At 42.7% G+C, this 25453-nt stretch overlaps 1 protein-coding gene across 2 annotated transcripts in view; it reads right to left on the reverse strand.

The window, feature by feature from the left end:
* CHD6 (chromodomain helicase DNA binding protein 6) overlaps positions 1 to 25453 on the reverse strand; it is a 211972-nt gene that overhangs the window by 42081 nt on the left and 144438 nt on the right. For both annotated transcript variants that reach the window (XM_015149001.3, XM_077951822.1), the window contains exons 18-25: positions 13843 to 14007; positions 12353 to 12532; positions 11170 to 11280; positions 9294 to 9496; positions 8381 to 8580; positions 7497 to 7656; positions 4464 to 4553; positions 2254 to 2357 (exon numbers count right to left, since the gene is read on the reverse strand). In XM_015149001.3, the coding sequence (XP_015004487.1) occupies positions 2254 to 2357; positions 4464 to 4553; positions 7497 to 7656; positions 8381 to 8580; positions 9294 to 9496; positions 11170 to 11280; positions 12353 to 12532; positions 13843 to 14007 (1213 nt within the window). The remainder of the gene's footprint in view (positions 1 to 2253; positions 2358 to 4463; positions 4554 to 7496; positions 7657 to 8380; positions 8581 to 9293; positions 9497 to 11169; positions 11281 to 12352; positions 12533 to 13842; positions 14008 to 25453) is intronic.

Below are 25453 nucleotides of genomic sequence, written 5' to 3' on the forward strand. Positions count from 1 at the left end.
TATTAATTCTATCTTCCTGGTGAGTTGTATCTATCATCATTGTGTAATGACCCCCTTTCTTCCAAATTATGCTTTTTGCCTCACAGACTGTGTGTGATATTGATTTGCCTTACCAGGTTGTTGTTAGTATTTTCTGGGCATGTCTTGTTTCACCTCTTGGATGTCAACCTCACTCTGTCCTCTACGTCTCATCTTCTCTTTCATGTCTTCATCTCTTTATCTCTCAGGGATCTGTTTCTTTAGCTCTGCTTTCTTGGACCAGAGAGCTTTTTCTTGCTTCCCTTTCCTGGAGGGGCAACCCTTTCAAGGCCATGTTTTCCATTTCTGTGGGTATTAAAAACCCAGTCCCTCTGGTCCACTGTCATATTGGCCCCTAAGCTTTCAGTTCTGCTTTAAATGACCTCTGCATTTGGAGACTTGCCTTTATTTCTTCCAAGTCCTGATCTGCTTTGATTTTCTGTATGTCTATGGTGGGCGTGTTGGGGTGGGGGAGGAAGAAGTAGCAGCATGTAAATTCTATCTGCCATACTTCTGGGACTTCAGATGTGTTCTCTTTTCACAGCATGTTGTTGCCATGCAGGGATTTGACAATGTGCCCTAAAACCACCACTGAAATGAGACCCAGGGTCACTGGACCTTCCCCCACACACCAAATTCAGATGCTCTGGAATCTGGCTGTCTTTAGCAGCCTGTCGTCTTCTGGGGTCCTTCCAAAACTAGGTTAAACCAAGTCTGGGTTGCACTGTGGTACCCTGTGACTAACAGGGAGGTCACACACTTCTTTCTACTTTGGAGCTGAGTTCTATCCCTGCACTGTCCAACAGAGGAGCCACTAACAGATGCTAGTAACAGATGCTAAAATAACAACAAACAACAGAGGAGCCATGGGGCTATTTAAATTTGAATTAATTAAAAGTACATACAAATACACTTGCTCAGTTACATTAGTCACATTGTAAGTGCTCAACAGCCACACAGGGCTAGTGGCTTCCATAGCAGACAGTGCAGAATTAGGGCATTTCGATCATCGCATGTAGTTCTACCGGACAGCACCGCTTTAGCCTAACCCCAGTGGTTTGACAAAGAGTTCTCAGCAGCACTGCACCACTGAAGCCTGCATTCTCAATACCAGCATCCAAGTTTTGAGTGGATTCCAAATTAAAATATGTATAGGCATGGTTGTTACTTAAATATAGCTGGTTAGCCTGTAAAAGTTGAAGAATTCCCTTTAAAGAACATGCATTAGAAAGTTAACAACCTTCCAAAGGCAGAGTAATATGGTAGAGTGGAATAGCACCTAGCACCTATTATGTACCAAGCACTGTTCTAGGTGGTCTACATTTACTGTAATATTTAATCTTTAAACAATCCCTAGGTAGGCTGTTTTGATACTATATCTCCTCCATTGTATAGGTGAGAAAATAAGTCAGAGAAGCTTATGACTTGCCCAATGTCACACATTTAGTAAGCAGTGGAGTTGATAGCTAAAGCCAGGTATACCTAATTCTTTTCACTTTAAACCTTGCTCCTCATTTTAAAATTTCTGTTGATTCCCCTGGCAGGGAAAGTGTCTATCAGGCATACTATGGGTGACTATCACTTGACCCTTTCATCATTCATTTTAATGGTTGGCAGCTGGCTGAAAGCAAGGGCAGCTGTTTAAAACACTGCCAGAGATGAAGAAAGGGAGCACACACTTCAGTTTTTCTAAGTGTTTAGAAAACCTCTCAGTCCCCTTTAGTGGCTCAATTACCAAAGTTTTAAAAAAGATAGTCTATGCTATCTTCTGTGCTTAGTTTTTTAAATGCCAATGGAGTAAAAGATACATACTAGGAATACATAGGTTATCTAGAATGACCTTATAATTCTGCACATATATGAAATACTGAAACTTAGCATTTCCCACCATTTATTTACTCCTTCATTCAAGGTACCTACTATGTGCCAGGCATTGGGACTATTAGAGGCAGTCCCATATCTGACAGCATGGACAAGCAAGGGAGGAAGATATACACCAAACAGGTTCTTTGTGGCCTGAATATTCCTCAATAATATAATATTTGCAGTATTATTGTGAGCCATATATTCATCTGGTGGAAATTCCAACGGGGCAGTGGTTAAGCTCTACTTTTTGAGATGAATGTGTAACAGAATGATGGAGTTTTGCAGGAACACGCCGAGGTTACAGCGGCTGAACTCATCCTTCCTGGGGGAAACTGATCCAGAAGGGAACGCCTTTAGAGAAATACACACCATGCTTGAACACGCCAATGAGAAGGGACTTATCGGCTTCAGCATCCCACCAATCCACTGGGATCTCCATGTAGTCGATGTCGGGCAGAGGCACATCCAGCTCCCTAGGGAAGGAAGGGCGTAGACTCAAAACAACACAAAAGCTACTGGCCCAACCCTGGTATTGGGCCACAGTCCTAGTGGCATGCTGAGATGCTAAGGTAACAATAAACAATAAAGAGTTAGGAAGGCTGTGGGTCATCGTTTCTCAACCAGAGCTTTGCATGAGAATCACTTAGGGAGTGATTTAAGCATAAGTACTTGATTTCCAGGCTCCACCTTTGACAGCCTGACACAGTCTTGAAGCACCTCTTGGAGAACCCAATGTCAGTTGGTCCAGGGTGGCATTTTGGGATCCACATGTATGGAGTTCTAATGTGCACCTTATGTGAACCACAGCAAAGGCCATTGATATATTGGACATCTGAAGGTAGAGCTTCCCCAACAGTTGAATTCATACATGATTGAATGTTTAAAATAGTACCCAAATCATCGTGGCTCAGTATGTTGCCGCAACAAGTAGAGATCTTACGTACCATTTAAGAATAAGAGTCCACTCTGCAACAAGTGGGTATATCAGGAGGCCTTTCAGAGGGTAAGTGCCATAACAGGTGGCACCTCCTGGCAGTGGTCTATTAGATTAAAAATGATAAAAAACTGCATTGCTCCTGGCCAAAGGGATGCACATAACTCACCTTAGGCCAGACATGCAGGTGTTAGCCCCTCTCTGAGTTTCTGTCTATGTTTTGAGAGCTCATATAAACCCTAAGTTCACTGTCCTCATTCATCTGAGTACAGTCCTCGCTCTTTAAGGCTTTGGGGTTTAGGGAATAGCATGCACCTGGATGGCTTCTCCCTCCCCCTCCAGCTGCCTCCGAAGTTTCTTCTTCCATCAGGCTCTTACTGTGACACAGGACTGAATGCTCCCTACCAGGCCCAGCTTCCTCTGTGGGGGTAGTGTTTCCTGATCCCCACCTTTCCAGGGATCCATGGCTCTGCCTGCACAGTGCCATGGCTGAATGACTTCTCTGGGATGAACTGCTGTTTATGTCTCATGGCAACTTCTCCACAAGAAGGTATTCAACCTTAACAGGAGCAGTAAGAGACAGAGGAATGCAGAGGAAGGAAGAGGGTGGGCAGCGGATTTACTCTCTCTGTGTTCTACCTAGCTACCACCTATGACTTCCTACACATGACAGCGGTAAGTTCAGACTACTTCTGCCAGGTAACACCTGATGGAAATTATCAGGCGGAATTCTGCTGCATTTATATGACTCAAATTGAACCTGTCTATCAAACACACAACCTCCCCATCCCTGCTGGAAATTACAACAGTGACTCTGAAAGGCATAAAAAGTGACAACAGTTGCTGAGAAGCCTGGCTCTGATTACAAGCTGCCCCATGGGTAGGGTTGTCTATGTCCCTCCGTCTTACTTCAGAGCTCCTATGAACTCTAGAGACACTAGCATTGCTCAAAGGAAAGCAAGAGAAAGAAGAAAACATGGCCCCAGGTAATCTCAACACAAAATCCGAATATCAGCACTCCTGGTATTCTCTAGGAATGACAGGTGTGCACAGGGCTAGCAAACTACACCTGGTGGCCCCATTTACAAACTGGGTCTTTCTGACAGCTTTATTAAGGGCCAGCTGAGAACCTGGTAGCCTCACTCTTGAAAATCTTGGGATACTCCCACAGGATTCTATAGCTTTCAAAGCACTAATCTGCAAAACTAACATGCAACAAATCAAATAGGCCGCACATATTCATATGATCAGCAAATAAAAGAAATACGTATATGAGTACTATCGCTAAGAATGGGATGGTGGGTAAAACTTCCAGTCTATACATGTCAGATCAGTAACTGACACTCATTCTACAGTAAATGACTGTTTTAAAAGAAAATTTACAACACTTTCGAGGGAAATAAAATGAACTAACTCACCAAAAGCTAGGTTTCTAAGAAATGGTTTTCTCCTTTATTTTATTTGTAGATGACCTGATGAATTGTCCTTATTCTACTTGCCTGTTCTCCCATCCGGGTCACTGGTCCTGGGTAGGGGGTAGGAGGAACATGGGCCTCTTTAAGCACAGGCAAGTTTGGCCAGCTCCATGAATAGGCATTTTATGTCAATTCTTTAACGTTGACATATTAAGTTTGATTTGCTTTACCTGGCAGGAGTTCCTTCAAATGCTTTCTCAGCTGCTTCTCCCAGTATTTCAGCTTTTAGGTAGTACAGCATCCGGACTCGCAAAAGTACTCTATGAAAGTTGAACACATTAATGCAAACAAATTAGAACCCGTAACTATCTGTGAACCACATGCCCAAGTTAACACTGGGAAATTCTGGACATTCCCATGTAGTTAATATTATGAAGTAATAGAAGAGAAGGCACTAGAGAAACAAAACATTATGGCAGACATTATTATGCTCATTCCCATTTTACAAAAAAAAATGACTACATCATCCTGTGAGCCACAGGGGGCAGCAGGAACAGACAGCGCTTCTCATCTTTAAGAGTACTCACCCCTTCCATGTGGCCACAGTGACCTGTGTTAGGCAGAGGTGGCTTCTGAAAGGCCAGCTACTGAAGAGTGAGTAGGGTGAACAGTGGTGCTTTCAAACAGTTTCACTTGTACACAGTTAAATGAACAAATGAATAAAGGCAAGTGTCTATTTTTCATGGCAATGTGTCTTCTATTCTGAGGTGCTCAATTCATTTTTATTCTGTATGGACCACAATCAGGCTCCACAGGAATGCATCAAACATGTCTCAGACAAAGCAATTAAGCAAGTATTTGTCGGGCAACTACTATATGCTCTGCATCTTGCCGGATGCTATAGGTATGTAACAAAAGTAATGCCTTTCGCCATCGGAGGACCCTTGCCCACAAGCTGGCATCATGCTCTTGGGCATCCCAGCCTGCAGAGTCATGAGCCAATGCCCAGTCTGTGGTATTCTGTTATAGCAGCAGAAAATGGACTATGACAAAGGCCTCTAAGAAAGTACAATTTCTATCTATTAGATCTGGGTAGAAAGTGCCCCTGTGGGCTCAAGTTGTAAGTGGAAACACACAAAGTCAGAACTTATGGATTGCAAAGAACCCTTATTATCTCTGGTATACCATTTCTCATCTCAGCTGTCAATCAACTCAAATAATTCTGAGAGTATTTATTATTATTATTATTATTTTTTTTTTTGAGATGGAGTTTTGCTCTTGTCGCCTAGGCTGGAGTGCAATGGTGCAATCTTGGTTCACTGCAACCTCCCGCTCCCGGCTTCAAGCTGTTCTCCTGCCTTAGCCTCCCGAGTAGCTGGGATTACAAGTGCCCGCCACCACATCTGGCTAATTTTTTACATTTTTAGTAGAGATGTGGTTTCACCATGTTGGCCAGGCTGGTCCTGAACTCCTGACCTCAGATGATTCACCTGTCCCGGCCTCCCAAAGTGCTGGGATTATAGGCGTGAGCCACCGCACCCAACCTGTTTGTTTGTTTATTTTTAAAGCCCAGAGAATAAGAACTCTTAGGAATTTACAACCACTGCCAATCCTTAATTTGTAGATGGTCATAGCTGACAGCCTCCTTAGTAAAAACTGGAACAGAATGTCAGAGTCCTGCCTGCTGAGACTTAGCTCAATTAAAGTAGGGCTTTCCTGAAAATGTCTGTCTCCTTAAGACAGGGAGAGCTGTTTCCATTTCCATAAAGAAAAACAAATGTGTTGATGTCTGACAATATCTGCAGCATGAGAGAACAGAATTTAAAGCCAATAGTATTCAATTCTCCTCCAAATGGAAGGGAAATCAATTCAGAGGATGGATGGACAATTCCTTCTAGCCAGCCCCTCCTCCCAGCTGGCATCTGAACTCAAAGGGACACACAGCTGCAGCAGTTTTGTAACGCCCTTGGTTTAGCCAAAGAAAACAATCCATTAATATTTTGGGTGGCGACATATCCTTTTTTTCTTTCTAAAAGTATTTTACTGATGTGAAATATACTTCCATAACGTGCACAATGCAAAAATGTATAGCTTAAAGAATTCCTACAAACAAAACATACATGTGTATTCAGCATCCAGATCAGGAAGCAGACTATTTTCCCTTAAGTCCCCTTGGTATTCCCTTCCAGTTACTATCCCACCCCCAGTGGATAACCATTATCCTGTCTGCTTTTAGCTTGGATTTGAAACAGTGCTTTTTCACTTTTTAAAAGTTCTTTAGATGATAATTTCATGGCTAAAATAATAATCGTGCTAATAATAACAACACATTGAGTGCTTACTGCTGTCTCTGAAGAGCTTGTACTTTTGTGTACAATAGTTTTTATTACAGTATTGGGCATGAGACTTATCTTCAAGTATTTGAGGTGATCAAGGGAAAGGATTAAACTTTATCTGTAAAAGAAAAAAAAAAAACACCACACAACCCAACAACTACAGAATCATTAAGAAGATGTTACAGGGAGATGGGAAAACCCAAGCAAAAGCTCTTAACCTATAAGGTAATAAATTCTTGATTACCAGAGGTGTGCAACCGGAGGCCCTCACACTGCCTACCAGGAATTCTGGGAAGATAACTCTTGCATGACTTTGACACGAATTAGATAATTTCCAAGGGTCAGATATATTGCACAGTGGTGGAAATATCCATATGCAAACTTGCCACTGTTTTGTCGCTGAATGCCCTAAGTCCCCAAGACTAAACTACATGTGAACAAAGTTTCATTTTCAATACTGTTTTCTTTTTGCTGCCCCCAGCTGTTAGCCTACAGACACAAAGCATACTACCTCAAATGCATGCCTATCAAATAACTGAAGGCCATGAATGGCAACAGCAAACTGGAAGAGGAGGCTGAGAGTGGCAGCGACTAAGGCCACAATGTTCTGCCCTTGTTAATGTGACCTCAGGGGCAGAGGATGAACTGACTGGTTTTTGAGAGTCAAAACAGAAAAATCCTCAGGGGTATATACAATGCGATGGCAGAGGGGCCAGGTTCTGTGGGAGAGCAGAGGTACTGTTAAAGGAGTTACAGGACCTGTAACATGAATTCTGACCCAGCTGAGACCACAGATAACGCATCCTGTCTTTCTAGACCTTGCATGGAAGCAGCACAAGAGCATGAAGCGGTCTCCCTGTGACGTTCCCAGGAATCGAAGCAGTCTGAGCCGGGCTGCCAACAGGGTATGGGAGGAGGGACACTCACTTGTTGCAGTGCTGTTTGAGATGTTTCTTATAGCCGTCATCATGCAAGACCACCTCGGGGTTGCAGGTGGCCAGCCAATCTGCATCCTTTAGCTCTGGGATTAGCAGCTGGTTCTTCGTCTTCTTCCCCTTCCTCCCTCTAGGGACTGGGGCAGACAAGCCTGAAACAGAAAGAGAGCATAGGGCAAGTGGATAGCCAAGGGGGGTTAAACACGAGTTTTAGAACAGAGCTGGACTGGGGTTTGTTAGAACAGAGTTGGGCTGTGATCTGGATAGCAGACCCTACTCCTTAGCCCATAGGTGGTGGTGGTGGGAAGGCCATGCACTTGGTCTCCTCCTTAGTAAACAAACTCCAGGACCACTTAGTCTGTCAGTAAGAATCCAAGTACCCTGTGAGGATTAAGAAAGGTGTAACACAACCTGTGCCCTTTGGGAACTACAACCTGGCTGGGAGAAAAGGAGTAATTGACTTGAAACTTCAAAGGGAGCCTTAACCAAGGACAGGGAAGAAGGAGTGTGGCACAAGAAAAGGCACAGACAGAGGTGGGACAGGGACAGGATGGTGAAATGCAGAAGGCAAGTCAGAGAGCACTGGGTGTGCATCCCTAATTCAGAGGGGGATCCCATGTGAGATTCAGGTTAGTGGGCAGGACCAGATGTGGGAAACTTTAAGAGGGCCCAGTTGTACTTAAACAAAATATCACAGGTAACACTGGGAGATTCTGAGGCAGAACTGAAAGCAACATCTTTTCCCACTGGTAACATTCTGAAAAACACCTGAGAAAGAGAAGTCTACCAAAGCACAGCAACATGACCCCGCAGAGGAAGAGGGAACGAAGTGCATGGGAATCTGTGCTTCTTAGGTGTGGCCCTGCCACCTCTCACCTGAGTGGTTCTGGAGGGTCTGGGCTTGCCCGTCTTTGGTAGGTGTGATCAGTTCCCAAATGAAACTCTTGATCTTCTCGTCTCCCTTATAATGCTTGACACAGTACACCAGGAGGGCACGGCAAATCATCTCCATGTCCTTCTCGTTCAGATGCCATTTGAATCGGCCATGAGTCAGGATGTCCTTCCACCGGCCCCAGCTGACAGTGGACATACAGACAGGTGTTGGAGGGAGGATGGGCCAGGCCATGCATGCAGCTTCCCCACAGGAGAAGAAACAAGAGCCATACATGCTTTTGTTCTCTGTAGGTCTGTTAATCATCCCAAGGGCTTTGTCCTGAAAGGCCTTTGAGGACCACCCGACTGTAGCACACTAAATATCACTAAGGTGGATGTTGGACACTGAGAACTTCATATGGCCACTACAATGTTAAACACGGAGGGACCAAAATACTGGGAGCAGGGAATAAATTTGGAATTAAAGAGTCCAGCAGCATTATTCAAAAGCAATGATGAGCTCACAGAAGCTGAACCTTTGATTTCTACCAGAGTCAAAGCCCTGCACGAATCATGCCTTGACTATAACATCTGTTGTGTGGACTCCTCATATATCCTTGGGGGATGGGGGGAAGCAGGAAATCAGTACCAGACAGCAAATTAGTACCAGAGATTTGCTGTGACAGGCATATGAGAAAACCATGGCATGTCTGCATTGTGGTTGCAGAGCATATGGTGACTGAGGGATTCTGGGCAGAAGGCATGGTTCTCTCTTGCTCCAACAGATCCCCCTCTGCCCTATAATCCCAAAGGTGACTGGAGAGACATCCTAGACAAACCTTGGGGACTGAAAAACAGAGGGGAACAAACAACAACAACAACAACAACAACAAAACCAAGCAGAGCCAATACCCACCCAAAGATGAGCAGGTTCTTCTCTACCCGGAAGCACTCCGCTCGGAGGTAGCGCCTGGCTTTGTCATTGAGGCGCCTGGATCTCGTAGGCCTTTCATCTGAGTCGCTGTCTAACTCTGAAAACTCCATGAGCTCGTCTTCCTCAAACGAGTTGTAGTGTTTGGTCTGCTTTCTCACGCGAGGTCGGTCAATCACTAAGCTTTCCTAGAAATGGAGAGGACTACTGGGAAGAAAGTCCTCTTTTCTCTACTCCTATCACAATGCATAAGTGTATCCCCAGGACACATTTGGGATAGAACCATGCCCGTCTCATCCTCCAGCACGAAGGGCTCTTCCCAGCACACCTGCTGTCTCCATGACCACAGGACAAGCAGACAGGATTCTCTGGGACTTGCTTAAGTTGGCGTGCTCCCTGACCCCCAGTGCTACTTGTCACCATCTGTTCTTTCTGTAGTCATTCTACCCGGGGTGTGGGCAGGCAAGGCCCCCCCAGTGACCAAAGTGGTGGTCAGCTCTTGCTAAGAAAGCCTGGAGTGGTGAAGACCCAGCTGTTCTGCCCAGCATGCAGAGAGCAGTCTGCACTCTGGAGACAAGACAAGCCAGAGAATTCCATCTGCTCAGCAACTTTCTGAAGACAAACGCATATTTATCTGCCTTCGACTGGTTCTATCCACTAACCCTTTGCCTTTCACCGAAAATACCATCTCCAGCTCAGGAGCCTCGGTCATTCTGATGGCTCCCCTGGCCATGTGTCTTCTATAGTCTCCATTGCTTCCTGCTCCTCACTCCTTCCCCCTATACCTCTTTCCTAAGCCAGGCTAACTTCCTGAGTACTCCACACAGCCCAGATAACAAATGTCCAGTGTTATCCCTGCTTTGATCACTGTGCTTCCCAACAAAGAAGGCTCCAATTGCTTCTGCCTGGCTACAGAGCCACCGTGCTTTCTTCCCCGGCTTGGACCCAATGTCCTGCACACACAGTAGTTTCTTGATTGTGACACTGTGAAACACTTAGAACAGGTTACTAAAGGGGACTGTAGGATCTTCTTAAACGAAGAAAATCAGCATTTCTATTTATAGGAGAAAAGAGGGTGGATTAAGCAACCTGTGGTGGTTCTGGTTGGGTGCTGGTTACTGAATTAGCTAGCTACAAGGAGGGACTGTCTCCTGGGTCTGTGGAACCATGAGAGTTCAATACTTACCTGAGAAGACACTCATCCTGAAGTGAGGTGACAGGGTCAGAGATGAAGGAAGGGAAACCAACATTTAACAGGTGCCTCACAGTGGGCTGGGCACTGGTGCCAGTTATATCCACAAATGCTACCTTGTAACCCCACAGTGTGGGCCTCACCAACTCCTCTTCTACTAATCTCAGTGGGGGTCAAGTACTTCATCCAAAGGCATACTCTGGTTTCACTCCAAAGTCCATTCTCTTTCTCATGTTTAGAATTAAGAAAACACGAGACACTGAAAGAATGGAGGTAAAGCCAACAAACTTTTGTCATGCTTTTTCCTTCTTCCTATTATGTGTGAAGTTTCTCTCACAGGAAGTGTTGAAATAGAAATAAAATAGTCACATGCAAGGGACAGAATGTTGGCTTGAGACAGAGGCCTGAACTTGACCCTGTGTCCGGTTCCAGTTCTAATTGCCTTCATCTAATTTCCCAGGTGCCCAACAGACTGAATGGCCATTTAAAAATGACAACAGTTAAGATTTACTGAGTGTTGTCTATGCGCCAGGCATATTTTAAGTATGGTACAAATATCATTTAAGAACCAAGACTCAAGAGTAAATAATGACTTGAGCTGTGTAGGAATTTACTATCATGTATGACATAAGTGAATGTTCCATGGAATAAAATATTATTATGCTGTACCTTTTCATTCTTTGCTTCAGTGTCCAGTTCAGCTATTTTAGCCCATTTCTGCCAAAAGTTAGGATCATCTAAGGAAATATCTGTTCTGTTTCCTGAAGCCACAAAGCTAGCCTGTGAAGAAGACAAGAATTAATAAACTGTGCTTGAACACAGTACAAACTAATAAAACACCAGTGTTACTTCAAATACAGGAGAAACCTAAGTCTATTATCTATTTGCATTCAAAATCAAACCCTTAACAGGGCTTCCAAAATGAATGTGAAAATCTCAAGGTTATTCTTTTTTTTTTTTCCTTTTATTTTAAAGATTGGGTGAGCAAATTACAATTTCAACTGAAAGGATCATTTTTTTTGGAGCTTAAGCTTGGTAGCAGGAAGGCAAACCCTGGAAGACAATGGCAATGTGCCACTTGGTGTCTAGTTCCCTATGAAAGAGTTAACTCTTAAAACTTTTCTAGATTTTTTTTCAGTGCAACAGTTACCAAATGTCTGCTATGGAAAAGGTACTGGGCTGGGCAGTATGAGGTGTAGAGACAAGGGATCGTTCACCCATATTCTCCTTATAAAACACAGAACATCCCACTAAAAAACTTCCAGGTGTCACCAAACAGGAGATTTAATCAAACAGGTCACAAAGCTCTCACAGGACTCAGCAGTGGCTGTGGCTACGGAAACCTGAGAGTGATCTAAGTTTTAAATCCAGTGGCCTCAACAGCGGAGAAAAGAGGCACCCAGACTAGAAGCTGGGAATTTTAAGTAAAATCTCTTTCCCATTAAATAAACAAACTAATTGCTTGAGTTTGGGGAATGGAGTGTTCACTGGAGCTTCCACTCTCTATCGGTGATCAAGAAGTGGTCTATAAGGAAATCAAGATGTCCACTGGAAGGTTTCAGAGCAGTCCTTGCAAATAGAGCCAACTGGGAATAGGAGTGTTTATTCTGTCTGTTAAAGATCAGCTCTCAAAGATGAGGAGTGGTATCTTCTTTGTATAGCCCCTGACTCCCTATTCAGACTTCCTTCCTCCTCTAAGGATCTATATCTTTAGATAGGCACACAGACTAAATCTGCAGCCAATTTCTAGGATTTGCATTCAGAGAAAGGGAAGCCCTGCTAATGGGTTTCAGAGAATAAACATTTTTTTTTCTCTCCCACCCCCAACAGCTCTGGGGAAAAGGCCCTGTACCTTGGCAAAAGTGGACCCTTTCCCCTCAGACTGGATGGTGATGGTGTGCGTTCTCCTCTGCAGAATCTGGTCTATGTCTTCTTCACAGAACTTGGAACCTTCATCTTCTTCGTCCATTAAGGCTCCATAAGCACCTTTCCGGAGTAGGTCCTCCACCTCCATTTTTGAGAGCTGCTGTACCTGGACAGGTCACCAAAGGCTACTCACAAAGTGGAAAATGTATAGAAGAAAAACAGCCTCAAATCTGGTTTTTGTGGTTCAGTGCATAGTTCCTCCACGAACTGCATGTCAGAAGAACAAAGGACGTGGGCAACAAACTTCAGCTAGTGAAAACCCAGATGCGATACTCTGGGGAGGGCAGGCAGACAGTCCTCTATAGGCAGCTCTGAAATAAAGCCAAGCACATGATCCAAGGTCCCTAACATTCTTCAGGACGTTGGTTATTATCAAATGTCACAAGCCACTACAACTATGCACCATTGAAGATGGTATTTTTGACATCTTTATATTTTAGTTAAAGCCTGTATCTTTAAAAACTTCCAGATGTACCAAACAAGCAGAACAATGATTTATTCATTATTAAATAAATACATATATTAGTATTGTAAATGATGTCATTTCTCAACTAAAAAAAAAAAAAGATCCCATGACAAATGTGATCTTCTCAACTCTTGAGGAAAACAGGAAATGGGATTCCAAACACCCTTTTCTGGTTCTAATTAAGAATCTGGTTCTCTTTATATCAATCACAAGAGAGAATTCCATGACTCTCTGCATGACTAACTTGAAGTATTATACTTAGTAACATATGCATAGCTAAGAGGATATGGAACATCTGGACTAAAGACAACTCATTTAGAAGGTTTAAGCATCCAATCTTTGATGCCCTGAGCCCAGAGATTAAGGAGATATTCTGCTTTGTCTGCCTATACTTTAAGACAATTTAAGAATCTTAGCTGCAATTCTTATGCCCTCAGAGGGGGAAAAATACTTTAACTGCCTTATTTTAAGCTGCTAATTTATTCATTTGTTTACTGACCATCCCGCACTTTATGTTTCTAATACGCCGAGCACTGTTAGGGGCCGAGTACACTCTCAAAGCTCAAAGTCTGAGGTATGAGATAAGGCACAGTAACAAATTCAAGGTTTTTTTTTTTTTAAACTTTTTTTTTTTTTTTTTTTTTAAATTATACAAATACAATGTTAAGATCTACTAGCTTCTAATGGGCACAGTTAAAAACTGTTTACTGAAATGTTACACCAAGCTGGGCAATCCTACCTCATAACTGCTTCTACAGATTTTCTTTAACCACCTAGAAAACACAGAGACCTGATTCTGAATCATGCCTGGTTGTAGGGAATTACCCAATAATGATGTGAGGGCTGGCTCAATGCAGTGAAAGTGAACCCTGAAACAGCCGTAAGAGAAGCCCGCCTGGGCTGTGCGACCAATGCTCCTTAAGACTCCAGAGTAGGCCCATCACACTCACCCCATTGGTGCCGCCCTTTCGGTTGATGTCCTGAAGAACAGCCTTGTCCAGACCCAGCTTTAGGCTGGCCTTGTCAAACATCTCGCGTTCGTAGGAATTTCGAGTGATGAGGCGATACACCTTCACGGCTTTGCTCTGGCCTATGCGGTGACATCGGGCCTGAGCCTGGGAAGAAGGAGGGTCATATACATCACGTCACCATATATATAAAACGGCAGCAGCCCTGGAAATAGGGGAGTGCTTACATGTCATGTGGTGTGAGTGGCCAGCTCTCGGTCACAAGTAACGGGACTGATTTCAGAACACAGTTCATACCCAAAGGTTGACTGCCACCTCCGTGGCCATTCATTTCTTTTCCCATTGTGTACTGACTACTGTGTGTCAGGGATAAAGCAACGAGAAGGACATGGTGTCCCATCCTGTGCCCCCGCCCCGCTGTGGTCTGTGCAAGGCACCTTGTGAGTGGCACACATTCCCAGGATGCTGTCCTGTCCTCTTGGAAGATATGCTTCGGAGCTGGTAGCACTGAAATTTTATTTTTAAAATTTTGCTACTGAAATTTTCAAACATAGACAAAAATACAGGACAGTGTAATGACCTCTTATGGACAATCTTGTTTATTTTTACCACACTCCACCCTCCCAGATTGTTACAAAGTAAATCCTAAGCATGATACTGTTTCATCCTTACATATTTCAATACACATTTCTAAAGATACAAACTCTTATAAAATATATATTATCATTTGCCACACTTAAAAACAACTGCATTTCTGCTGTGTCACTGAACAGGTACCTTTATTCCCTGTATTTTCTCTGAACTAGGAGTTCTACCTTGGAACTTGATCAGCTTAGGATTTGAGCATCTGAATATCCATCAAGAGGCACATGGTATCTGGTCATCTTTCTTTTGAATTGATGATCATTGCCTAGATCTGTTAATTCATCAGGGGCTACCCTAATGTACAGTTCATATAGGCGGGGCAAGCTATCTCTTTATGTAATCAGTTTCCAAAATAACATCCCAAAAAGTGAGCAATGAAATTTTTTTAAAAATTACTTCTTTATGGGATACAATGAAGGCATGCATTTAAATATATCTGCCATGTTTTACTGAACTGCAGTTATTATTCTTATTGCTGTTTACATTTGGCCCATAGGAGCCTCACTAAGTTGGCTCCTGAGTTCCTTCAACATGACCTACTCAAATGTGGAAAAAACGAAGATGAGAATCAACTCTGTGGTATTTGAATGGACTGAAGGTATCAGTATGAACTCATGGTTAGGTGTATATGTATATATACACACATATACATACACATACACAGATAAAGAAATAGGTATGGATATGTGTACATTCATGTTTGTATGTTATATCAAAGACTAGTAGTCTTTTGATAGTTCCCTTGCTTTCAACATATTCTACATTCCTCTTATACATTTCCTGTCCAGACCTGGCTTCAGCCATTTTGTTTCCAGGAGTCCTAGTTTCTTTTAGTGGAAATGTTTTTCCCCTGAGTAAGCAAGCAGAGGGGTGATTACTGACACCGAGAGGAAGAGGTGGCCATGCCATGTGAGTGAGCCCTGCGGGTATCACTGGACACCCAGGGCCCTTCCTTATCTTGGCCCAGAGCAGTAAGAAATGTGGCCCTTGCTCCTCTGTGAGTCAGTGGCAGAGCAAGACTGGAGCCTTGTACTTCTGCTCCTGCCGTATGATCTTGATCCTGGAGTCCAGAATTGCAAGCAATGGGTGTCCCCCATGTCTGAGGCCAGGCTGTTTGAGTTGGATTTGAAGTTACTGGACCCAGAGAAAGGGGTAAGTCTAAGCAGGAATTCCATGTTTGCGCATAAGGGGCTCACCCAGTGCCAGAATCCCTGGATATGGAAGCCTCCATCCATACCCTGCCCACATTCTTCCCCTAACCTCATGGCTGAAAATGACACCAGAATTCCTATAATTCAGTACTAAAGTGACCCAAAGACTAAGAAGCCCAGTAAGTACTGGGACAGAAAAGAGGCCACTGGGGCGTACAGGAAAATACCATTAGAGCAGGGTGGATCCCAGGCACCTCCTACCACTTGGTCCACTGTGTTACAGAGGTCCTCCTTGCAATAAGAAAGCCTGAAGTTCATCTTGGTGCCCAAAATTTGCATATCCTGTGATATGGTTTGGCTGTGTCACCATCCAAATCTCAACTTGAATTTATCTCCCAGAATTCCCATGTGTTGTGGAAGGGAGCCAGCGGGGAGGTAACTGAATCACAGGGGCCAGTCTTTCTAGTGCTATTCTCGTGATAGTTAATAAGATCTGATGTCTTTATCAGGGATTCCCACTTGTGCTTCTTCCTCATTTTTCTCTTGCCACCGCCACATAAGAAGAGCCTTTCGCCTCTTGCCATGATTCTCAGGCCTCCCCAGTCATGTGAAACTGTAAGTCCAATTAAACCTTTTTTTGTTTCCAGTTTTGGATATACCTTTATCAGCAGCATGAAAATGAACAAATACAGAAAATTGGTACCAGTAGAGCGGGGCATTGCTGAAAAGATACCCAAAAATGTGGAAGTGACTTTGAAACTGGGTAACAGGCAGAGGTTGGAAGAGTAGTTTGGAAGGTTCAGAAGAAGATAAGAAAATGTGGGGAAGCTTGGAACCTCCTACAGACTTGTTGAATGGCTTTGCCCAAAATGCTGACAGAGATATGGAATGGTTTCAGAGGGTGAAAGCGCCAAACCTTGGCAGCTTCCACATGATGTTGAGCCTGAGGGTCACAGAAGTCAGGAACTGAGGTTTGGGTACCTCCACCTAGATTTCAGATGTATGCAAATGCCTGGATGTCCAGGCAAAAGTCTGCTGCAGGGGTGGGGCCCTCATAGAGAACCTTTGCTAGACCAGTGCAGAAGGGAAACGTGGGGTCAGAGCCACCACACAGAGTCCAGGCTGAGGTGGTCTCAGATGGAGATGAGGAACTTGTTGGGAACTGGAGCAAATGTGACTTTTGTTACGTTTAAGAAATGAGACCGGTGGCATTTAGCCCCTGCCCTAGAGATTTGCAGAACTTTGAACTTAAGAAAGATGATTTAGGGTATCTGGTGGGAGAAATTTCTAAGCAGTAAAGTGTTCAAGGGGTGACCTGGGATCTGTCAAAAATATTCAGTTTTATAAGGGAAGGAAAGAATAAAAGTTTGGAAAATTTGCAGCCTACGTGATAGAAAAGAAATGTCAATTTTCTGGGAAGAAATTCAAGCCGGCTACAGAAATTTGCACAAGTAACAAGAAGCCTAATGTTAATCCCCAAGAGCATGGGGAAAATGTCTTCAGGCCATATCAGAGACCTTCATGGCAGTCCCTCCCATCACAGGCTTGGAGGCCGAAGAGGAAAAAGTGGTTTTGTGGGCTGGGCCCAGGGTCCCTGTGCTGTGTGCAGCCTAAGGACTTGTTGCCCTGTCCCAGCTGTTCCAGCCGTGGCTGAAAGGGGCCAACGCACAGCTCAGGCTGTGGTTTCAGAGGGTGAAAGCGCCAAACCTTGGCAGCTTCCACATGGTGTTGAGCCTGAGAGTCACAGAAGTCAATAATTGAGGTTTGGGAACTTCCACCTAGATTTCAGATGTATGCAAACGCCTGGATGTCCAGGCAAAAGTTTGCTGCAGGGGCGGGGCTGTCATGGAGAACCTCTGCTAGAGCAGTGCAGAAGGGAAATGTGGAGTTGGAGCCCCCACACAGAGTCCCTACTGGGTCACTGGCTAGTGGGCTGTGAGAAGAGGGCTACCATTCTCCAGGCCCCAGAACTGCAGATCCACTGACAGTTTGCACTGTGTGCCTGAAAAAGCTACAGACACTCAATGCCAGCCCATGAAAGCTGCTGGGAGGGAGGCTGTACCCTGCAAAGGCACAGAGGTGGAGCTGCACAAGACAACGTGAACCCACCTCTTGCATCAGCATGACCTGAATGAGAGACCTGAAGTCAAAGGAGATCATTTTGGAGCCTTAAAATTTGACTGCTCTGGTGGATATCAGACTTGCATGGGCCCCCTTTGTTTTGGCCAATTAATCCCATTTGGAATGGCTGTATTTACCCAATAACTGTATCCAAATCATATCTAGGAAGTAACTAGCTTGCTTTTGATTTTACAGGCTCATAGGCAGAAGGGACTTGCCTTGTCTCAGATGAGACTTTGGACAGCAGACTTCTGGGTTAATGCTGAATGAGTTAAGACTTTGGGGGACTGTTGGGAAGGCATGATTGGTTTTGAAATGTGAAGACATGAGATTTGGAGGGGCCAGGGGCAGAGCGATATGGTTTGGCTGTGTCCCCATCCAAATATCAACTTGAATTGTATCTCCCAGAATTCCCACATTGTGGGAGGGACCCGGGGGGGAGGTAATTGAATCATGGGGGCTGGTCTTTTCCATGCTATTCTCACGATAGTTAATGAGTCTCATGAGATCTGATGGGCTCATCAGGGGTTTCTGCTTTTGCTTCTTCCTCATTTTCTCTTGCTGCTTCCACGTAAGAAGAGCCTTTTGCCTCCCACCATGATTCTGAGTCCTCCCCATCCATGTGGAACTGTATGTCCAATTAAACTTCTTTTTCTTCCCAGTCTCTGGTATTTCTTTATCAGCAGTGTGAAAATGAACCAATACATCCTGGTTTACCAAGCTGTTCTTGGGGCATGAGGGAGGGCTGAACTTGTTCTCCACTGTAACTTTCTTAGACTCAACAATGCTGGTCACTTCCTGGGAGATCCAGACCCCACTGAGGAAGGATCACATAGCTGGCAGGCAAGGGTTTATGTGTGAGGCCACCAAGCATGGGCAGCAGAACAGACCCTGGGCTCTCTGTGCACAGCAGAGTCACCAGGAAGACCAGAGCAAAGGTCTTCATAGCATGGGAATAGCTAATTTTTCCTCTCTCTTGCCAGGCTGCAGGGCAAGTGGCTGAGAAACAGTCTAGTCATAGATAGGAGTAGAAAACTTACAGAAAACAATCTGGATGTCCTAGGGGTGGTCCCTGCTACTAGGGATGGTCATGGTTTCCAGGGCCTACTCAGTGGGCAAATATAGGAAGTGTTTGTGTGTGCACAGTGTATATAAATATATGCATATATAAAACAAAATACATCATGAGGTCATACTGATATTTTTAGTTCAAATTATGATTGAGGGATTTTAGTTTCATCAACCTCACATTTGTATTTCTTTAACCATGTTGAAAAACTCAATTTTCAACCACACCAATATCAGTACTCATTTGATTTGTCCCATAATATAACATTTTTAGAAAACCAATACCATTACAACTCATTTAAAACATAATTACCAAAAACATGCAAGATTTTCTCTCCCCCAGCCACTTAGGGTTATATCCTGCTAAGTATGTACAGTGTTTTAAATACACACTTCAAAGTAGGTTTCTTTTCTATAGTTGCAAGGTTAGCAATCCTCAAACTACTTTCTGTTTAATCTAGGATTCAGCAAATGAGTAAAGATACTGGCGGTAGCAAAAGTAAGGGCTTTCACTGTTGGAGAAGGAAATTATAAATATGGAAAGGAGGAAAACTAAAATAAAATCTGTGGTGCTAGAATGAACTGGAGGTATCAGTGTTAACTCATGGTTAGGTGTACATGTGTATTTATACACACACACACATACACATAAAGGTACAGAAATAGATATGGATATGCATGTTTATGTATGCACTTGTGTGTATACACACATATACAAATGAATGCATATATTTACACATATGCATATTTATAGTCTCTCTTTCTGTGTGTATTTCAGCTACGTCCACTGGGAGGGCCTAGAAGAAACATCATTGCAGTAGCAATGAACGCACCTAACTCCTGAATCTTGATTACTAAAAACCATTCTCTATACAACAGAGGCACAGTGTGCTAGAGAAATGGCTAACTGTAGCTAGGGCTGCGGTAGAGAAAGTATAGGATAAGTCTGAAACATATTACTGTGTCAGATGTAAGAAAGTATTCAATGAATGAGAGAGACATATGAGAATAACACTTAAAGCTTGAAGAGACTCCACTGGCTAAGTCTAGAACTATACGAACAGAACATCGAAATAAAGATAGTAACAGATTATAACTCACTACATAAAAAAAGAACCCATGTATTCATATTGACATAAATAAATGGGAGAAAAAGGGAACACTCTTTCTTATAGTAGAATGCTAACTAACCAGTTCAGAGCAACAGAAAATCACCACTTTGTAACCATCAAAGTGATGATCGATTCAGCCAAAAATAATCAATGGATGCTAAAACCAATGGATGATACTTTGATGAGGAATAGGTACAGTTCCAATTTATTTCTCCAAAATTACTTATTATTTTCAAAGGGAAAAACAGAAACTTTGTAAGTGGAGAAATCTGATAGACATCACTGTACTAAGTGATCAAAGTTACCATCATCAGACAAATGGACACCATGTTATTCCTGATGTGATATATTGAGATGGCTGTGTCAGTTCTGTGGTAGTACTAAACCTAGATCCAACCCTGAGGAAATACAGACAAATTCAAACTGAGGGACAACCTACAAAAAAAGTGGCCAGTACTCTTCAAAAGCTTGAAGGTCATAAAATAAAAAGAAAAACCGAGGAACTGATCCAGATTAATGGAGACTAAAGAGACACGACAGCTAAAGGTAATGGGTGATCCTGGATTGGATCCTGGACTGGGGAAATGACAGCTATAAAATATGTTGAAACAAATGATAAGACTTGAATATGAACTGTGGATTGGAGAACAGTATTTTTATTTCTTGATTCTGAGAACTGAACTGTGAATAAACAAGAGAAAGTCCTTGTACTGAGTGAAATACACAATGAAAGTATTTAGGGGACAAGGGGGTACAGTGCCTGCAACTTACTCTCAAATATCTCAGTCAAAAAGTGATGTCGGTATCTATACATGTACTCAGAGAAAGAAAGGGACAGAGACACAAAGGAGAGAGTGAGAAAGGGCAAAAATGATAGAGTCAATGAGGCAAACTGTAAACACAGCTGGTGAATCTGGATAAAGGGTACGCTGGAGTTGCAAAATGAAATTATATAGAAATAAAAATGTATAAACATCAAATATAGACCCTTGAAATAATCCTTTTCTGTGAGTTATATGCTATTCACTTGATACACAGCTAGATTCAATTGTTTCATTTTGCTTTTGAGTTTTAGGAATTGATGTTTCCCCCTATTAATTTAACCACACTGAAGCAGGTGGTGAAGAAAACAACTAAACTAAGCAACTTTGGCAAATAGTATTCTGATTATATACTGTAATACTAAAGCCCAAAATCCATTATAGACCAACATTATATTCTGGTAAATGTATTTTTCACAAAATATGGGTTAGCAATTCTAAAACTACTTGATGTGTATACTAGGATGAAATAAATGAGTAAATATACCGTGTTATGATAACAAGGTCCAGGCTTCATCCTGCCAGAGAAAGAAGTTACAAATAAGGAAGAGGAGGAGACTATAATGAACGCTGTGATGCCGCACTGTAATCAGAAAATTCACTATGGATGAATACATACAGAATAAATATAGCTGTGTGGTGTAAGTGCTTGTGTAAGTATGCATACATCTGCTTCCTAGCTCCATGTGCACAGAGGTTCTAGAAGCAATAACACTCCAGTAGCAGTGGGCATACCTAGTAGCCAGAGCTTGGTTTCTAAATGCTATTCTCAAGTAAAAGCAAGCAAGGATCGTTGGAGAATGGTCAATTCCAAGGCGGGGGCAGGAAAAATGTAACATGAACTTGAACATCTCATGGTGCCAGAAAGTAAGGAAGCACTCAAAAAACGATGGGAGTATGTCAAAAAAATATAGAAGCCAATGTGAAGGAGCTACCAATGGCCAAATCTGAACAACTTGAAAACAAAATAGAGTAATGGATTATAAAATAAAAGAAATATCCACAAGTCAATACTGATATAAATAAATGGGAGACAAAGGACAACTTTGTTATAATAGAATTCTTATTAATAAATGTAGAAGGAATGATGAGAATAGAAAATTACCATCAGCTAAACACCATGGTAATAATTTACTGAAAGCAAGAACCATTGATGGAAGCTAAAATTAATGGACAGAAGTAGGATGAAAACCAGGATAAGAGTCTCAAAATATTCACTCAGAAGATACTAATTTTTAGAGATAAATAGTTATTTTATGGTGGAAAAACTTGGCAGATGGCACATTAACCAAGTAATCAAAGTTACATCACAAGTAATAAGATGTAGGTCATATCATGCATTCCCTGATAAAATGCACTGAGGAGGATGTAATATGATTTCTATGATACTCTTGCCTAAAATGCATAACCTCAAATCTCACCATAAGAAAACATAAGGCAAATACAAACTGAGAACTGTCCACAAAACAGCTGGTCAGTACCCTTCAAAAGTGTCAAGGTCATGAAAGATAAAGAAAGACAAAGGAATTGTTACAGACTGGAGAAGGTTAGGGAGTCCTAACTTCTAAATGGAATGTGGATACTGAGCCAAAAAAAAATATTTCTAGGAAACTGAAGGAATGAATATGAATAAGGTCTGTAGATTAGTTAAAGAGCATCATATCAATGTTGCTTTCTTGGTTTCAATCATTATACTATGGTTATATAAAATGTCAACATTAAGGGATGCTGGGTAAAGTGTACATTGGAATTCTACATAATTTTTGCAACTTTTTAAAAAGGTTAAAAAATTAATTTTGTTTTAATAATGAGGTAAAATACTTAAAAGAGTTCCAAAGTCAAATACACAAAACGGCATATTTGGAAAAACTAGTTTATTTCCCTGTCACTTCCATCCTGTTCTCTAAGGGTAACCATTTAAAAACGAAGTTTGTAGGCCGGGTGCGGTGGCTCATGCCTGTAATCCCAGCACTTTGGGAGGCCAAGGTGGGCGGATCACAAGGTCAGGAGTTTGAGACCAGTCTGGCCAACTGGTGAAACCCCGTCTCTACTAAAAATACAAAATTAGCCAGGCGTGGTGGCACGCGCCTGTAATCCCAGCTACTCGGAAGGCTGAGGCAGGAGAACTGCTTGAACCCAGGAGGTGGAGGTTGCAGTGAGCCGAGGTCACATCACTGCACTCTAGCCTGGGTGACAGGGCAGGACTCCGTCTCAAAAAAACAAAAAAAAAACACACACGAAGTTTGTTTTAGTTTTATCTTCGGTAGGGAAGGGACAGATACAAAGACACACAGCCTTTTAAGATAAACGCTAGCATACAGTACAAACTTCTTCTACCTTATTTTTTTCCCCACTTAACAATATACCCAGGGTACAATTCCATAGCAGGATACAGTGATATTGTTCATTCTTTTTTCAAAGCTGAATATACTATAGTTTGTTCAATTAGTCATCTATTGCTGAATAGAGTTGTGTAGTCTTTGGCTATTATAATTCATTGCTGGACCTTCTTTCTGTATCTTTAGCGGCAGCAAATCTCTGCTACTGGGAGAAGGTTTGATGAATGATTCTGCAAATTAAGGAAGTGATCAAGCTAAACAATATGGTTTATGAGACCTGATTTCTTTTTCTGGCTCATATGGTGTTGAGGGTAAATTACAAGAGGGAGTTGAAAAGTTCTGAGCAAAAGTATCACGGAGGAGCCCTGCAGACACTGCTAATGGCCTTCGTAGCATCCATCTCTTTCTTGCTCACTACCAGAACCCTGATTCTTGTACAGGGCAGCAACATGTTCAACCAAAACACTCCCAACCTCCCAGGGATGGCCAGGTAACACAGTCCTAGACAATGAGGTGTAACAGAGCCTCCTGAAGATATGTGCCAAAGTTCTGCTTGCCAGTAAAATCCAATATGCCTTCTTTCCTTATTTTTCCTTTCTGGGATGGAACCAAGAGGCTGTAAACCACACATACTGAGGCCAGTAGAGCAGAAAGACAGGAAGAACCCGGGACTCCGACGACACTATGAGGTCGCCTCACTAGTCCTCAACTGCCTACCTCTGGACTTGTTAACCGAGAAAAATAAACCCCTGTTTGGAAGAGCTGAGGCCACAAGCAGCTAAATTACATAGAAATAAACATGTTCTCCCCTAAGATGACTTACCTGAAGGACAACAGGGTGAGTCCCATCACATTTAAGAGACTCATCATTTTACAGTCAAATCTCAAACCATTCTTTATTTTCCTAAGAGAACTTGACCAAACAAACATGAGGTAGAAAAAGAAACATTCAGAACCAGGGCCAGGAACTCAGATGAAGTTCAAAGGAAATGCATCAGCAAAGGTATAAATATAAAAACCTTTGGAGTAAAACACAATTAGGGGGCGGTGGTGCTACAATACCTGGAGAAAATTATAGAGCTCTAATGATTTGTGGGCTCACAATTTGTTATTTTTTAATACATTTGTGGTGGGCAAAGGCCAAACAGAACTGAGTAACGATGTTCTGACAATGAAAACAAACAAACAAAAAAACAAAAAAACAGGCTGGGTGTTGTGGTTCTTGCCCATCTTCCCAGCACCTTGGGAGTCTGAGGCAGGACTGCTTGAGGCCAGGGGTTTGAGACCAATCTGGGCTGTCAACATAGCAAGACCCTCTCTGAGGTTAAATCTGTCAGGTAAATAAGTCAAGAACTAGCTGAGAACAGGAAGCACAGATGAATTCACAGAATGGGAAAGGGGTGCTTTTGGGCAGCAGAAAGGAGTTAAAAAAAAAAAAAAAAAGAGGACACTGACAAGGAGAGGCAGCAGCATACTCAAAAGGAACCTGATTCATTCTGTTTAGGACTGGTGCTGTGTAATAAGTGCCTGTCCCATCCTGAGCTTCAGGGGTGCCACCTATTGACATCCCACTCTACATGGTCATACTCTTTGTTCTGTCTGGAACATTCTTCCTTCTTATCTTGTAATTTAAGATCCTTTTCATTATTTCTGCTCAAATGTCATCTTCTTAAAGAAGTCTTCCTAGACCACTCTTATCTAAATCAGAGCAAAGAACTCCCATCATTCTTCTTCTTTTTTTTTTTTGAGATGGAGTTTTGCTCTTGTCGCCCAGGCTGGAGTGCAATGGCACGATCTTGGTTCACTGCAACCTCCACCTCCCAGGTTCAGGCAATTCTCCTGCCTCAGCCTCCCGAGTAGCTGGGGTTACGGGTGCCCACTCCCATGCTGGGCTAATTTTTATATTTTTAGTAGAGACGGGGTTTCACCATATTGGCCAGGCTGCTCTTCAACTCTTGACCTCAGGTGATCTATTCGCCTCAGCCTCCCAAAGAGCTGGGATTAGAGGCGTGAGCCACTGCGCCCAGCCTCAACTCCCATCATTCTTATCCCCTTATTTTATTTTCTTTGCAGTAAATATTGCTTATCTGTAATTATCTTATTTTTCCTCATTTATTGTCTGCCTATCCTACTGAAATAAAAGTGTCAGTCTGGCTCACTGGTGTCTCTCCAATACTTTAAGTAACACCTGGCATGTTCCAGTGATCAAGAGATAGTCACTGAATAAATGACTACATAGTATACTATTTGTGTATACATTTACAAATTATTACTTTCTCATAGCAAAGAAAACTCAACAGGTGCAATCCTCCAAACTCCAGACACACACACTGTCA

This window comes from Macaca mulatta, chromosome 10 (genome assembly GCF_049350105.2).
Source record: "Macaca mulatta isolate MMU2019108-1 chromosome 10, T2T-MMU8v2.0, whole genome shotgun sequence".
NCBI lineage: Eukaryota > Metazoa > Chordata > Mammalia > Primates > Cercopithecidae > Macaca > Macaca mulatta.